This window comes from Peromyscus californicus, unplaced genomic scaffold (assembly GCF_007827085.1).
Source record: "Peromyscus californicus insignis strain IS unplaced genomic scaffold, ASM782708v3 Scaffold_6__1_contigs__length_162567912, whole genome shotgun sequence".
Lineage (NCBI taxonomy): Eukaryota > Metazoa > Chordata > Mammalia > Rodentia > Cricetidae > Peromyscus > Peromyscus californicus.
Genome location: NW_026294584.1, coordinates 131139306 through 131155769, shown reverse-complemented (window position 1 = coordinate 131155769; position 16464 = coordinate 131139306). Strand labels below are relative to the sequence as shown.

The following is a 16464-nucleotide window of genomic DNA, read 5'->3' as shown; positions in this document are numbered from 1 at the left end:
TAGTTACTATAAAATGAAGTCCCACTATATGTATAAAGGAAGTTCCCTACAAACAAAATGAAATAAAAAGCTAAACATTATAAAATTAACAAGTTATAAAAAAAATAACAAAATACTTTATGTTAAAAGAGCATAAGCATGCAGTGAAACTGACCCAGAATAATTCATCTCCAAAAAGCCAGGGCTGGAGGTGTAGCTCAGTGGTCACAGTGCTTGCCCAGCCTGTGGGAGGCCCTGGGTTTGAGACCCAAGACTAGGGGAGTGAGAGGGAAGTGGCCTAAGAGGAGGGTAAGAACCAACAGACTCTGGTAACACACACACACACACACACACACACACACACACACACACACACACACACACGTCATCTCAGCACTCAGGAAGGTGAGGCTCAAAGATTACAAAATCAAAGCCAGTCTGGGTACACAGCAAGAACCTGATACATAAAATAAATTAAACATGAGAGGTGTGGTGGTTTGAATAAGAATGGACCCCATAGGCTCCTAGAGTGGCACTATTTTGAAAGGATTAGGAGGCATTTCCTTGTTGGAGAGGTGTGGCCTTGTTGAAGGAAGTATGTCACTGGGGGTGGGCTTGAGGCTTCAAAAGCCCAAACCAGGCCCAGTGTCTCTCTTCCTGCTGCCTGCAGATCCGGATGTAGAACTCCCAACTTCTCCAACACCATGTCTGCCTGCAGGCCACCATACTCCCCACCATGATGACAATAAAGTAACCCCCTGAAACTCTAAGCAAACCCCAACTAAATGCTTTCTATTATAAGAGGTGTTGTGGTCATGGCATCTCTTCACAGCAATAAAACACTAACACAGGCGGACACATAAAATTTTAAAATGAAGCCATTTATGAAGAAAAGTGGGGTGCATTGGCAAGAAGACTTCAACTGCAGTATAAAAAGCAGCAGCAGAACAAAATTGTTAAAAAGCCCCAAACATTTCTTATCTGAATAAATCATCGCTCACCAGTTATAGAAATGATTGCTGAAAGCAGTCTTCAAATTATCACCTAAGGGGTTTTTTTCCTTAAGTTCTAGACTTCTAGAAATTTAGTACTTACAAGCCTTTCCTTTCCTGAGGCATTTATTAAGATATGCAACTAACCAAAAAAGTATGGGAAAAGTTCCATAAAAAGACTCCTCGAAACCATGGCATTAACAATAAAACATCAGCTAGGCTAAGATAGACAAATGATTTACGTTACATATTCTTTAATAGTAGAAATGCTAAAAAATGGAAACAGAATGAAGAAATGAGAAAGCAAAGTAAGTTTTCTGACTGTCACTTAGCTAATGTGCAGGAGGCAAAAGGTGTCAGGTCTAGGGATGACGACAGGACAGCAAGTGTCCCCTGACCTTCAGGAACAGCACAACCCAAGTGCTACTGACACTTGAGAGACCACATAGCAAACACTCCTGTAGGGTGAAAAGAAACACACAGAAACCTTTCGTGGGCTTTCATGTACCATGGCTCTCACTGCAGAAGAAATCAAACTGACACAAATAAGCCATCAATGAGGCAGGTCTTAAAGATAAATAACTGTAAAACTTTTAATCTGAAGTTGAGAATAAACTATCTTTCGAATATACATCGGGCACACATGGAAATATCAGATCTCTAATAATTAAGTTCTAAACAGCAGAACTATAAATGACATTGTCTGATTTCCATGCAAAAAAACTAAAAATTAAACACAATGAAAGTCAAAAAGCCTCAGCCACCAAAACTTATCTAAATCTACTCAACCACTTTTGAGCTAACAGGAAATCCTAAAATGATAAATTGAAAATATTAACAATTGATATAATGTTTCTGTGGATGTATTATACAAAGAATACATCTTTTGTGTGACATTTATGCCAAAGAAGTAACCAGTATCTTATCATGGTGTAATTCAGATAAAACAAAACTGAGGAATAATTTATAAAGCAATGGGATTATACTCCTTAAAATATCTAATATAATTGTTATCAGTTGTGTAGCCACTGCTGAATTTACCAGGTTCCATTGGACAAGTCCAAATTCATGGTCACATAGATAGATGGTCCTGGTTAAACTCAGTGAGTTACAAAACAAAACAAAAACAAGAGAGATTCATGGGTATGGTGGGGATTGGAGAGGGTTACTACAAATTGTGTACATGTGTCAAATTATCTAAGAATAAAGTGTGTGTGTGTGTGTGTGTGTGTGTGTGTGTGTGTGTGTGTGTGTGTGTGTGTGTGAAGCCAAAGTCCCAAAGAGGTATTTGTACCCATGTTTATACCACCAATATTCACAACAGCCAAAATGTGAAAGCAACCTAAATGTCTACTGATAGGTAAATGAATGAACAAAATGTGGTACAGATGTGCAATGGAATTATTCATTCTAAAAAAAAGGGGTTCTGACATATGCCACACCATGAATGAACCTCAGAGATGTCACACTAAATTAAATAATCTGGCCACAAATACTCTTACATACGGTATCTACAGTAGAGAAACTCACAGAAATGGAAGTGGAATGGTACTTGCCAGAGGTTAAAGGCGGGTATAGGAAGATGGTTTTAAGGAATACCAAGTTTCAGTTTTGTAAGATATAATTCTGAAGACTAATTGAACAAAGAGATAAACATACTTAACACCACTAACAGGATTATGTTTAAAGACAATTAAAGCCCATGTGGTTGCACATTCCTGTAGTCCCAGCATGTAGGAGGTAGAGACCAGAAAATTCAAGTTCAAGACCAGCCTCAACTATATATTGTGTTTTAGGCTAGCCTAGGCTATGTGAGACTCTGTCAATAAATAAATAAATAAATAAATAAATAAATAAATAAATAAATAAATAAATAAGATTGGTAATAAATTTTATATAGTTTACCATTATTTAAAATGAAAATAAGTTAAAAATAGTAACTAGGTGGTAGTTTCCTCTCTCAATTTTGCTGTATGATAGAAAATTGAAGATCACTTCCCCTTGGTGAATAAAAATCCTGAGAAAAACATTAGCAAAAATTTAAAATCATAGAAAAACTACATCATAACCAAGAGTGAGTCATGCCAACAACACAAAAGTATTTCATCGATTTAAAAAGTTGATTAGCCTACACTACCAGAACTGCTTTATTCAGTATGCAATATGTTTCAACTTCTCTAGTTCTTCTTTGACCTAGGAGTTACTCAGAAGTTTGTTATTTTGAAACATCAGATTTTTTTCCAGATATCTATTATTGATTTCCAGTTTTATTCTTTTGTAAATCAGAGCATTTTTTGATTTGAATCCTTCCAAAATTTATTAGAATTTATTTTATGTACAAAATACTGTTTTTGTTTGGGGTAAATGTTCTACATATATTCCCTTAAAAAGAAATTCATATTCTGCTGTAGGGTGACGCATTCTGCAAATGCCAGTTGGGTCAAGTGAGTTGCTACTGTTCTTCAGGTCCTCTGGGAAACCTTTCCATTCTCTGCCCTAGCAGCTCTGCTGGGTAGAAATCCTTGGAGATAAGCACTCATCTATTTCTTGTAGGTTTTGTTTCCTATTTCAAAGTTCTATTACTACGTGAACAAAAATTAGAGCATATTTTGTCAATTGTTCACCATCTGAGTAAATAACAAATGATCTTTACCCAAGTTTAATATCAAAAAAAAAAAAAAGAACAACATTGTAGATCTAAACTAGAAAGAAATAGCCACCTAAAAGTTTTGGAGAAAACCACGGAAGCAAGTCTTCAAGACCTGTGACAGGAAAATATTTCATAAAAAATTATTAAATACCAATCATAATAGCAAAACTGATAAATTATAATACATTAAAATTAACAGTATTCATCAAAAGTGGGTGAAAGAGAAAGTCACAGAGTATTAGAAACTGCAAACCATACTTCTGATAAAGACTTTATATCATACATATAAATATATGTGTATTGGTTGCTTTGAGACAGGTCTCATGGAGTCCAGACTAGATTTAAGCATGCTATACAGCTGAGCCTGAGTTGAACTCCTGATGCTCCTGCCTCCACCTCTGAAGGCCTGGTATTGCATGAGTTCATCATCACATTCAGCTACAAAACACATTTTTTAAATGTCTACAAACCAATAAATAAAAGGAAGATAACCTAATTTTAAAATGAGCAAAGTATCTGGGAATGTAAAAAGGACACAATTTTAACCAAATAGAGTCAACATTTTTTAAAAGTTAACATTATTCCTTATAAGAAAAATTAAATAAAAACCAGTACACAATCCTAAGAATGGTTAAGAAGAAACACTGAGGAATGTTAAGTGTTGGCAAGGACTGGCACAAACCAGAACTCTTGTGTTATTAATGGCAGTCTGAACTGGTTGAAAACCTATGCGAAACAGTCACTGTAACTCCTTTCTGTTTGTTTTGAGGAGGGTCTCACTATGTAGCCTAAACTGGCACAGAACTTATTAGGCAAGCTAACCTAAAACTCAGGATTTCCTCCCTGCACCTCACAAAGTGTAGTATACTATGGTATACATCAAATACCTGGCTGTTTGGCATAAAACATGTTATCTTTCCTAGGACTCTGTAAGTTTCCTGCTAATGATACAAAGAACAAAGGGTATGTGTCCATTAAAGAATGTATAAACATGCCCCAGTGGCTCTGTTAATAAAAGCCAAAACTCAGACACCTGAATGCTTATCATAGAAAAGAGAGAAACAAAAAGAACCCTGTGTAGTTGTACAATACATTTAAAATATTTTTGAAGAAGATAAACCAGAAGTTTATAAAAGACTGTATTGTCTATGGTGTTTATTTATATAAAGCAGACAAAAAAATTATTTGTGGAAATATGTGTAAAAATAGTGGTTATAAGGTAATCTTTTACAGAAAAAGGCAGGGGAACTAATTGTAGCAGCACATGTCTTTAATGCCAGCAGAGGCAGGCAGTTCTCTGTGAGTTTGAGATCAGCCTGATCTATATAGTGAGTTCTAAGAAACCAGGCAAACACAGTGAAATCCTATTTCAAACAAACAAAAGAAAAACAAAAAAAAAAGAAAAGTTATATGAGTTATAGTTTTAAATAAGTGTATTTTAACTGTAAAAATTCATCAAACAGAGCCTAAATTTTACTACTACTACTACTATTATTATTATTATTGGGTGATTTGCCATGGTATGCATAGGGAGGTCAGAGGACAACTTTCAGGAGTCAGTTCTCCCCTCCTACCTTAGTAGGGATTGAACCTGAGGTTGCAGGCCTATGTGGCAAGTGCCTTAATCTGCTGATCCATCTGGTCAGACTTCAAGGAGTGCTTTAAAAGTCTGTGTATTTTATATGGGGAGGCACTAACAGAGTGAAAAGAAGTCAAGGCAAAGTGCAGCTGTGTATGGGGTTAGGGAGAGAAGGAGAGGAGAGACAGACAGAGACAGAGAGACAGACTTATATCCAGAAACAAAAACAACCGTCAAGAATGTGGAAAAGTGTAAGTCTCACCCAATGCTGGAAAGAATATAAACTGGCTATTCACTTTGGAATTACTTTAGAAAACTGGCAGTTATCTACCAACACTAAAATAGTAAGTATCTGCTAGGCATGGTGGCACATACCTATAATCCAAGCACTCAGAGGACTAGAGAGGATTGCTGAGAGGTCATGCAGATCTGGGCTACATACTAAGCTCTAGGCCAGCCTGGGCTACAGTACACCTGTCTCAGCGCCTGTAATGAGTAAATCTTGAAATCATATTTTTAAAAGTAATTATTGAAAGGTTAAGCTAACTTTTAGTTCCCCCTTTCATGCTACAGCTATGACAGCTATTTTAAAGATGAATTATGCTCAGTGTGCATAACCCTTTCAGGTGTGTTGCTAGACTAAAAACCTCAATGTTCATTTGTTACATCTTAATAAATAAGCTGAGACCAGAAACGTGCAATGAGTAATACTTTATAGTTTTCCACAGTTACCAGCAGCCCTCAGTGCTGTGAGCCCTGCCACTGTAAGCTAGAGAAAAGCTTGGCCAAGAGCCAACAGCTTCACCTTTTTGCTGAGGTTCATGTTCTCCATCTTAGCCTTCAGCAGCTTCATCTTATTCATAGTTATCGAATTTTCAATGATCTGTTGCCCAGAAGGAGAAGGCTCAGCTTCTTCATCCTCGTCTGTATACAAATTATACACAGAGCCACCACTGCAAGGGAAACAGCAAGTACTTAAGACATGCGGAGGCCTGCTGAGGACTAACAGTGCTATGGACAACAGCAACTATAGAGCCTACTAGGTGGGAAACACTAGCTACATTTTGTCATTGTAAGTAAAAGAAAATAGTTCAAAATGTGTCTTTTGCCCAAACTGGCCTGAAACTTGCTCTATAACTGAGGAAGGCCTTGCTTGCTCTTGGGATCCTTCTGCCTCCACTTTCTGAGTGCTGGGATTACAAGTGTGTGCCACCCACATCCAGTTTCTTGTAGTTCTAGGGATTGAATTTAGGTTCTGTATGTGCTAGGCAAGCAGGTTAGATATTAAGCTACATATCCAGCACATTCAAAACATATTTTGGGGGCAAAGGACAAAGTTCAGTGGGTAAGTTGTTTGCCTTACAAGCACAAGTATCGGAGTTCAGTTCCAAAAACCCCATCTAAAAAGGTGGGTATGGAGGCATGGTCTTGTAATCCTAGCATGGGGAAGGTGGAGATAGGCACATCCCTGAGGCTCACTGCCAGCCAATCTATCCTCTCCCATAGAGCTTTAAGCCGAATGAAAGACCCTATCTCAAAAAACAAGGTGGACAGCTCCTGGAGAACAAACCTGAGGTCTACTTGCAGTCTCTATGAACACACACATGAACATACACCAACACACAAGTAGCACACAGTCACACGTGCACAACACAAACATTTCTTAGGAGAAGACAGTTGGGGACATGCTGCATCACTATTTAACACTGCCGAAATGGAGTAAGCTGAGAGAGAGACTCCACAATCACTGCAGCACACTGACAGCACTGCCTGCTGTGGGCTGGATGCTTGCTCTATCAGTGCTCCTTGAAGACCGTTTCTCTACAACATCATAGAAGGAAGATATTATGGTCCCTTTTATAAATGAAAAACTGCAATGAAGAGGGACGGGACAGCAATATCCTTCAGTGGGGAAAGGTGCTTGCCACTAATCCTGATCACCTAAATTCAATCCCAAGGGGAAAGGTGCTTGCCACTAATCCTGATCACCTAAATTCGATCCCAAGCACTCACAGGGTGGAAAGAGAGAATAAATTCCTCAAAGTTGTCTTCTAATCTCCAGATGTGTGCAGCGGCATGCACACACCCACCCCAGCACTAAATGATCTCCAGATGTGTGTAGCAGCATGCACACATCTACCCCAGCATTAAATAATCTCCAGATGTGTGCAGCAGCAGGCACATACCCTCCCACCCCCAACACTAAATAAATAAGTGAAATTTAAACATTTAAAGTCTGGAGTAGTGATGCAGCCATTAATCCCAGCACACAAGATGCATAAGTGTGTGGATCTCTGTAAATTTGAGACCAGACTAGTCTAGATAGTGAGCTCCAAGCCAGCCAGGGCTGCATAGTTAGACTGTCTTTTAAAAAAAATTTAAAACTAGTGTTTTTAAACTAATGCTTTCATTTATTCTTTTGAAACTTCCAGTATATTTTGATCACATTCATTACACTTCCCCAACTCCTCCCAGACCATCCCTCATCTCCCTACACATCCACCTTCATGTTCTTCTTCTCTCTTAAAAACCAAACAATTTTCTGAGAAACCACTACACTGATTTCCACAGTGGTTGTACAAGTTGGCACTGCCACCAACAGTGGAGGAGTGTTCCCCTTGCTCCACATCCTCTCCAACATAAGCTGTCATCAGTGTTTTTTATCTTAGCCATTCTGACAGGTGTAAGATGGTATCTCAGAGTTGTTTTGATTTGCATTTCCCTGATAACTAAGGATGTTAAGCAATTCCTTAAATGTCTTTTGGGATTCTTCTGTTAAGAATTCTCTCTTTAGATCTGTAGCTCATTTTTTTTTAATTGGAGTGTTTGGTATTTTGCTGTCTAGTTTCTTGAAAACCTAGGATGTCTAAAACAATCCTTTACAATAAAGCAACTTCTTGAGGCATCACCATCCCTGACTTCAAGCTCTACTATAGAGCTACAGTAATAAAAACAGTGGTGTTGGTATTTAAGGTGGGAGTGCAAACTCATACAGCCATTTTGGAAATCAGTACGGCAGTTTCTCAGAATACTGGAATTCAAATCTACCTCAAGGCCCAATGATACCACTCTTGGGCATATACCCAAGGGATGCTCAATCATACCACAAGGACACTTGCTAAACTATGTTCATAGCAGCATTATTCATAATAGCCAGAACCTGAAAACAACCTAGATGGCCCTCAACCGAGAATGGATAAAGAAAATGTGATACATTTACACAATGGAGTACTACTCAGCAGTTAAAAAACAATGACATCATGAAATTTGCAGGCAAATGAATGGAACTAGAAAATATTATCCTGAGTGAGGTAACCCAGACTCAGAAGGACAAACACGGTATGTATTCACTCACAAGTGGATACTAGATGTAAAGCAAAGGATAATCAGACTAAAACCCACCGCTCCAGAGAAGCTAGAAACAAGGAGGACCCCAAGAGAGATATACGGATCAACTTGGGAAGGGGAAGCAGAGGAGACCCCCATGAGTAAACTGGGGAAGAGGGAGGGTAATAAAGGGGAGGGGATAAGGGATGAGAACACGAGGGAACAGGATGGTCAAGCTAGGGGAGGGATGGAGTGGAAGAGCAATGAAAGAGATATCTTGATAGAGGGAGACATTATGGGGTAAGGGAGAAACCTGGTGCTAGGGAAGTTACCAGGAACCCACATGGACAACCCCAGACTACTAGCAATAGTGGTGAGGGTGCCTGAACTGGCCTACCAAGGGGTAAGCAGATTGGTAAATACTCTAACTGTCATCATGGAGCCTTCATCCAGTAACTGATGGAAGTGGATGCAGAGATCCATAAACAAGCATTAGGCCAAGCTCCAGGAGTCCAGTTGAAGAGAGGGAAGAGGGATTATATGAGCAAGGAGGGGTCAAGATCATAATGGGGAAATCTACAGAGACAACTGAACCAAGCTCAAAGGAACTCATGAACTGTAGACCAACAGCTGTAGAACCTGCATGGTACTGGACTAGACCTTCTGCATAAGTGAGACAGTTATATAGCTGGGTCTGTTTGAGGGGCTCCTGGCAGTGTGATCAGGATCTATCCCTAGTGCATGAACTGGCTTTCTGGATCCCATTACCTATGATGAGACACCTTGCTCACCCCTGATAAAGCAGGGAGGGGCTTGGTCCTGCCTCGACCGAATGTACCAGGCTTAGCTGTCCTCCCTTGGGAGAACTTACCCTGGTGGAAGAGAGGATGAAGGGTGGGCCGGGGGAGGGGAGCAGAAGGAGGGATGAGAGGGGGATCTGTGGTTGGTATGTAAAATGAATTTAAATATTAAAGAAAGAAAAAGAAAACAAACATGCAAAAGCCGTGGAGTCCAGTTTATGTTAATCTACCCTGGACTGTGGTTAATGTACCCAATGTCACTCCATTGAAGAAAATGGATTTTCCCTCTCCCAGAAGCTGTCAGTTGTGAATAAGTCCTTGACTAGAGGTGGGCATTCTAAATGAAATAAATATACCTAAAGCTTAAAAGCTAACACTCACATATGAGAGAAAATATAGGTGTTTGTCTTTCTGGGTCAGGTTACCTTACTCAGGATTTCCAGTTCCATCCATTCACCTGGAAATTTCATAACTTCATTTTTCTTAACAGCTGAATAATCTCCCATTCTATAAATGTACCACATTGTCATTATGCATTAATCAGTTGATGGATATCTAGGCTGTTTCCAATCGCTATTATACAGAAACAGTGGATAGAGATAAGCAAGTATCTCTGTAGTAAGATGTTTATCTCCAAGAGCTGTATAGCTCGATCCTGTGGTAAATCTATTTTCAGCTTTTGAAGAACCTCCACACTGATTTATTTCCATAGTGACTGTACCAAGTTGCATTATCACAAGATGTGAATACGTGGTTCCCTTTTCCCTGCATCTGCTGTCATTTGCTTTATTAATCTTGGCCATTCTAATTGGGGTAAGACCAACTCCCAATGTAGTTTTCTGTTTCCCTGATTGATAAAAATGTTGAACACTTTTCAAAGTGTTTTTCAGCCATTTGGGTTTCATCTTTTGAGAACTCTGTTTAGATCCATGTCCCATTTTACTGCAGGTTTCTAAATGTTTAGAATTTTTTGTTCTAGAACTTTCAGATGTATAATTGCTAAATCATTTTTCCCATTCTGGAGGCTGTCTATTCAAATGAGGATGCCCTTTGCCATTTATTCACTCTTAGACTTAATGTCTGTGCTATCAGGGTCTGGTTCATAATGTCCTTTCCTGTGCCTACATGTTCAAACTTGTTCCCTACTTTCTCTTCCATCAGATTCAGGATATCAGGTCTTATATTTAGATCCTTGATCCATTTGGAATCCAGTTTTGTACAGAGTGAGAGAGAAGGGTGTAGTTTCATTCTCTGACATGCAACTATGCAGTTTGACCAGGACCATTTGTTGAAGATGCTGTCTTTTCACTAATGTGTATTTTTGACTTCTTTATAAAATATCAAGGGTCTTAAATTCTATTCTATTGATCAATGTCTCTTTTTAACTTAAAAATATTTTGTGTGACTATGGGTTTCTAATTGCATGTACGTCTGTGAACCACCTGCATGCAGCACCCTTGGAGACCTAAAGAAAACGATGGATTACCTTAGAAACAGATGGTTCTGAGACATCATTTGGGTGCTGGGAATCAAATCCAGATCCTCTGGAAGAACAGGCAGTCCTCTTAACCACTGAACCATCTCTCTAGCCACAACTTGTCTGGTTTTTTGTTTGTTTTTGCCAATACCATGCTGGTTTTATTACTGTAGCTCTGGAGTACAGCTTAAAATCAGGAATGGTGACACCTCCATTACTTTTTTTTTATTGTTCAAGATTGTTTTTAGCTATCCTGGGGCTTTTGTTTGTTTCTATATGAAGTTTTAAGATTTTGATGGGATGGTAATGAATCTGCAGATTGCTTTTGGTAGGGTGGTCATTTTCACACAGTTAATACTACCAACCCATGAGCATGTTAGGTCTTTCCATCTTCTGATGTCTTCAATTTCTTTCTCCCATGTCTTAAAGTTTTTATTAAACACATCTTTCATTTCCTTGTTACATGATGTGTGTGTACGATTATGAAAGCTGTTGTTTCCCTGATTTCATACTAAGTATCTTTATTACTTATACAAAGAGTGGCTACTGATCTTTGTGTGTTAATTTTTGTATCCTGCTACATTGCTGAATGTATTATCATCTGTAGATGTTTTCTGGTTGGAGTCTTTGGGGTCTTTTTCTTATGAAATCATATCTTCTGTAAACAAGGGTACTTTGACTTCTTCCTTTCCTATCTGTATTACCTCCTTCAGTTATCTTATTCTAGGTAAGGCTTCAAAAAATATAGTCAAGTGATTTTAATGGAAATGCATTGTATTACTGTTAAGAATTATGTTGACTGTGGGACTCTTGTAAGCTGTTTATTGATTTACATATTTTGAACCATTCCTGAATATCTAAGATGAAGCCAACTTGATCATGGTGGGCAATCTTTTTTGATGTATTCTTGAATTCAGTTTGTAAGTATTTTATTGAGAATTTTTTGCATTTATGATTATAAAAGATATTGGTCTATAATTTTTTTTAATATGTTGAGTCTTTGGCCTTGGTATCAGAGTACCAGTGACTTCATAAAAAGAATCTGAAAGTGTCCCTTCAGTTTCTGTTTTGCAGAATAATTTGAGAAGTACTGGTGTCAATTCTTTGAAAAGGTTTTATATGTAGAAAACTGCTGAATCTATCTGTCCCTGCAGTTTTTAGTTGGGAGATTCTAAACTAATGTTCTATCTCATTTTTATGGTTGTTTGAATTATCTACTTCATCTTGACTTAATATTTGTAGGTTGTATATATCTAGGAATTCATCCATTTCTTTTAGGTTATCCAGTTTGGTGGAATGAAGATTTTTAAAATATGGTTTTATGATTCTCCAAATTTCCTGAGTGAATGTTTTAACATTTCCCTTTCCATCTATAATTTTTTGGATTTAGATCCTCTCTTCTTTTGTTAATTTGGCCAGAGAATTGTCAGTATTCTTTAATTTTTTTTAAAAAGAATCAACTCTTTGTTTTTTTGTAATTTAAACATCTGTATTAATTTCAGTCCCAAGTTTATTTCTTCCCACTTAATTTTTTTGGGTATTTTCTTCTTGTTTTCTAAAGCTTTCAAGTGTATAAGTTGTTAGTGAGCTCATTCCAATTTTTAATTTTTTAAATATTTATGAGTGTTTTGCATGCATGTATGTATGTGAACCACACATGTGCCTGCTGATGGGTGTTGGATCCCCTGAACATGGAGTCATTAGCCACCATGTGGGTCTGGGAACTGAACCTGGGTGCTCTGCAAGAGCATTACGTGATCTTAACCTCTAAGCTCACTCTCTAGCCCTGATCCAGTTTTTTGATGCAGGCACTTGGTGATATGAACTTTCCAGTTAGGGCTGCCTTCACTGTGTCTCATGGATTTTGATATGCTATATCTTCATTTTCATTTTCATTTAGTTCTAAAAAGTTTTACATTTCCTTCTTGTGCTGTGGGATGTTCTGTATGTCAAATGTGTTGCTGATTAGTCAATAATTAAAACACTGATTGGCCATTGGCTAGGCAGGAAGTGTAGGCGGGACAAGGAGGAGAATAAAGCTGGGAAGTGGAAGGCTGAGTCAGAGAGACACTGCCAGCCGCCACGATGAGAAACAGCATGTGAAGATGCCGGTAAGCCACGAGCCATGTGGCAAGGTATAGATTAATAGAAATGGATTAATTTAAGCTGAAAGAACAGTTAGCAAGAAGCCTGCCATGGCCATACAGTTTGAAACCAATATAAGTCTCTGTGTTTACTTGGTCGGGTCTGACGGCTGTGGGACTGGCAGGTGAGAGAGATTTGTCCTGACTGTGGGCCAGGCAGGAAAACTCTACCTACATTCTTGATTTCTCCCTTAACTCAATTTTTATTCAGTATATTGTTTAGCTTCTGTGAGTTTGTGTATGTTCTTCTGTTTCTATTGTTGATATTCATGGTGATCAGACAGGATGCAAGATGTTATTTCAATTTTCTTGTTTTTGTTGAGACTTGCTTTGTGTCCTAATATGTGGTCAATTTTGGAGAATGTTCCATGTGCTGCTAAGAAAAAGAGTGCCTTCTTTAGTGTTTGGTGTAGATCCATTTGGTTTATGATATTTGACTGCAGTTTGTCTGTTTTTGTCTGGATGACCTGTCTACTGGTGAGGGTGGAATACTGAGGTCTCCCACTATCACTGTATTGGGGTCAGTCTGTGGTTTTATAAGTGTTTCTCTTATTACATTAGATGCCCCTGCAGTACACAAATGTTTCTAATATCCTCTTGGTGGGTTTTTCCTATATCAAGAGTAGGCAGTGTCCTTCTCTGTCTCATCTGACTAGCTCTGGTCTACTATGTCAGGTAGTAGAATAGCTGCCCCTGCTCAGAACATCTTTTCCCATCCTTTTACCCTAAAATGGTGTCTGTACTTGATCTGAGGTGTGTTTCTTGGAGAAAGCAAAAGACGGATACTGTTTTATGATTCAATCTGTTAGTCTGTGGGTTTTTACTTGGGTGGGGGGGGGACTTGAGACTACTAATATCTGGAGTTATTATTAGGTAGTGTTTGTGGTGTTGATATGTAGTCTCAACTTTGTTTGCTATTACCCCAGCTGGTCAGGTTGTGGACCAGTTGAATGATGGTTAGTATCCTATTTAATCTTTTTGTCAACTTGAGGCAAGATAGAGTAACCTGTGAAGAGGAACTTTCAACAGAAAACGTACCCCTACCAGACTGGCTTGTGGGGAAGCCTGTAGGGAATTTTCTTGGTTTAATGATTTATGTGAGAAGACTCACTGTAGGCAGTGTCTCCCCTGGGCAGGTGGTCCTGGGTGCTATAAGAAAGCAGGCTGAACAAGCCATGAGGAACAAACTAGTAAGCAGTGTTCCTCCATGTCTTCCGCTTCAGTTCTTGCCTCCCAGTTTGTGCCTTGAGTTCCTGCCCCAATGTCCCTCAGTGATGGAGTGTGATCTGAGAGCTGTAAGCTGAAATTTTAAACACCCCCCCCCAAGTTGCTTTTGGTCATGATGTTTGATCACAGCAATAGAAACCCTAACTGAGACATTGTGTTCTCAGTGTTGCGGCCACTCTGGAGTTCTAGATGAGATTCCACATGGTCTGATAGGAGAGGTGGGTAGGGAGAGGACTGGGTTGGGAGTATCTCTAACTGTGTTTGTGGATTGAGATCAAGAGGTCCCAGGAATCAACAGTAAGCAGGAGGCTGGGAACTCAGGCGCTAGGGGTTCTGTCCTTGAATTCCCAGTTCAGATTTGTGCAGTGGGTGGGGTGGCTGACAACATGTAGGGGTAGGGTGCAGGTGAGCTGGCTCTGGGGTCCATATTTGTGATGAAGTTTTGATTCAAACTCCATCTCAGACTCAAAGCAGTCTCAGATCTGCAGGATATATTAGGGTGGTCAATAGGTGAACAGGGGGTGCGGCCAGCAGGGGTTGGGGGACAGCAGGAGAGGGGGTGACACATGTAGACAGACACAGACACTGACTGTGTTTAAGTAGGATTTGGGGCTAGCTCACCAGGACCCCAGTGGTGGGTGGGTTGGCTCACAGTAGGGGTGGATGAACTGGCTCTGGGAGAACCTACTTAAAGTTCTGGTTCCAACTTGGGTTCAGACCCCAAGGAATCCCAGATTGGCAGCAGTGGGTAAGAAGCTGAGGAGGTGGATCTCCATGAGTTCAAGGCCAGCCTGCTCTTAAAAAGAGTTCCAAAATAGCCAGGGCTGCAGAGTGATCCCTTCTCTAATTAAAAAAAAGAGAAATTTAACTTGTTTTAAAAAATAAGAGGTTAAATAATTTAGCTCAAGACTAGAAAGGCAGTAGATATTAGGCCTAAGATCCAAACAGTAAATTTGTCTAGTTCCAAAGGTAAATTTTTCTATTACTTCCTGTAGCTTCCTCAGGTACCAAATAATAGATGTTACTACACCATGCTTGACAATGAATGACAAAATTAAAATAATGATGGCTTTCATTTCTATGGCAACATACCTGAAAATGAAGGTACATGAAGATTTCTGTCAGCTTACCTTAGGAAGTCAGAAGGAATGATTCAGTGCACTCTAATCTTGATTTCCTTGAAATATTTTAACTCTAAATCTTTCTCTGCTGCACTATGGTATTTTAACTTTACCCTTCAAGGAATACTCTAAGTTCTCTAATACAGTCTTATGGTCATGAGAAGGACTGAGACAGTCTCCGTCCCTATGTTGCCCTGACTGGTCTGTAACTCATGATGGAGACCATTTTGGCCTTGATCTTCAGCATTCATTATGTGTACCACATGCCTGTTAAAGAATCATATTATTGTATTTTCTCTCAACAATCATAGATTCACGAGACTAGTAAGAAACCAATCATTGATGCTCAATAGGAAAAATAAAACTAGACTAAGACAATTTATAATTTACAATAGTTTATGAGTCCCTAAAATTCTATGTATTTAATATTCATTTTTTGAGATTTAGCTTTTATTTCTATTCATGTGTATGTGTGTTTGAGAAGGGGTATATACCAAGTTGGAGGGTATGTGTGGAAGCCAGAGAAGGGCATTGGATCCACCGGATCTAGAGTTACAGGTGGTGGTGACCCACCTGATGCGAGTGCTGGGAACCAAATTCTGGTCTCCTAGAGAGTGGCAAGTACTCCTAACTATGAAGCCATCTCTCCTGTACCTATATTTAAATACTCCAATAGTCTCTTGAATTTTTAAATATATAAATATTCTCTATACTCTTATGATTAAAGAATAACAGACGAGCAATTGTGACATTTACTTCAACATGTATATTGTTTATCCCAAAGCCAAGTTCTCATGTGACTTTTGCATTTTAAAGGTAAGATCTGGCCCTGTATCTCAGGTTGACCTGGAACTCTGTAGCCGAGGTTGTGCTCAGCCTCCCAGTGCTGGGACCGCAGTGTTGAGCCATGACACTTAACTTCCTCACTGGGTTTTTTTTTTGTTTCATGTGATATCACGTTTCTATTTTATTTTTTTTTTTATTTTGCAATACAATTCAGTTCTACATATCAGCCACGGATTCCCTTGTTCTCCCCCCTCCCACTTCCCTCACCTTGCCCCCAGCCCCCCCCCCCCCCATTCCCATCTCCTCCAGGGCAAAGCCTTCCCCACAGACTGAGGTCAACCTGGTAGACTCAGTCCAGGTAGGTCTAGTCCCCTCCTCCCAG

At 39.2% G+C, this 16464-nt stretch overlaps 1 protein-coding gene across 18 annotated transcripts in view; it reads right to left on the bottom strand.

The window, feature by feature from the left end:
• The window catches only part of LOC128098387 (WASH complex subunit 2), a 195392-nt gene that overhangs the window by 82547 nt on the left and 96381 nt on the right, over positions 1–16464 (bottom strand). For 2 of the 18 annotated variants that reach the window (XM_052719430.1, XM_052719432.1), the window contains exon 35: positions 6006–6153. The exons of the other annotated variants lie outside the window; for them this stretch is intronic. In XM_052719430.1, coding sequence (XP_052575390.1) covers positions 6006–6153 — 148 coding nt within the window. The remainder of the gene's footprint in view (positions 1–6005; positions 6154–16464) is intronic. 18 annotated transcript variants of the gene reach the window in all.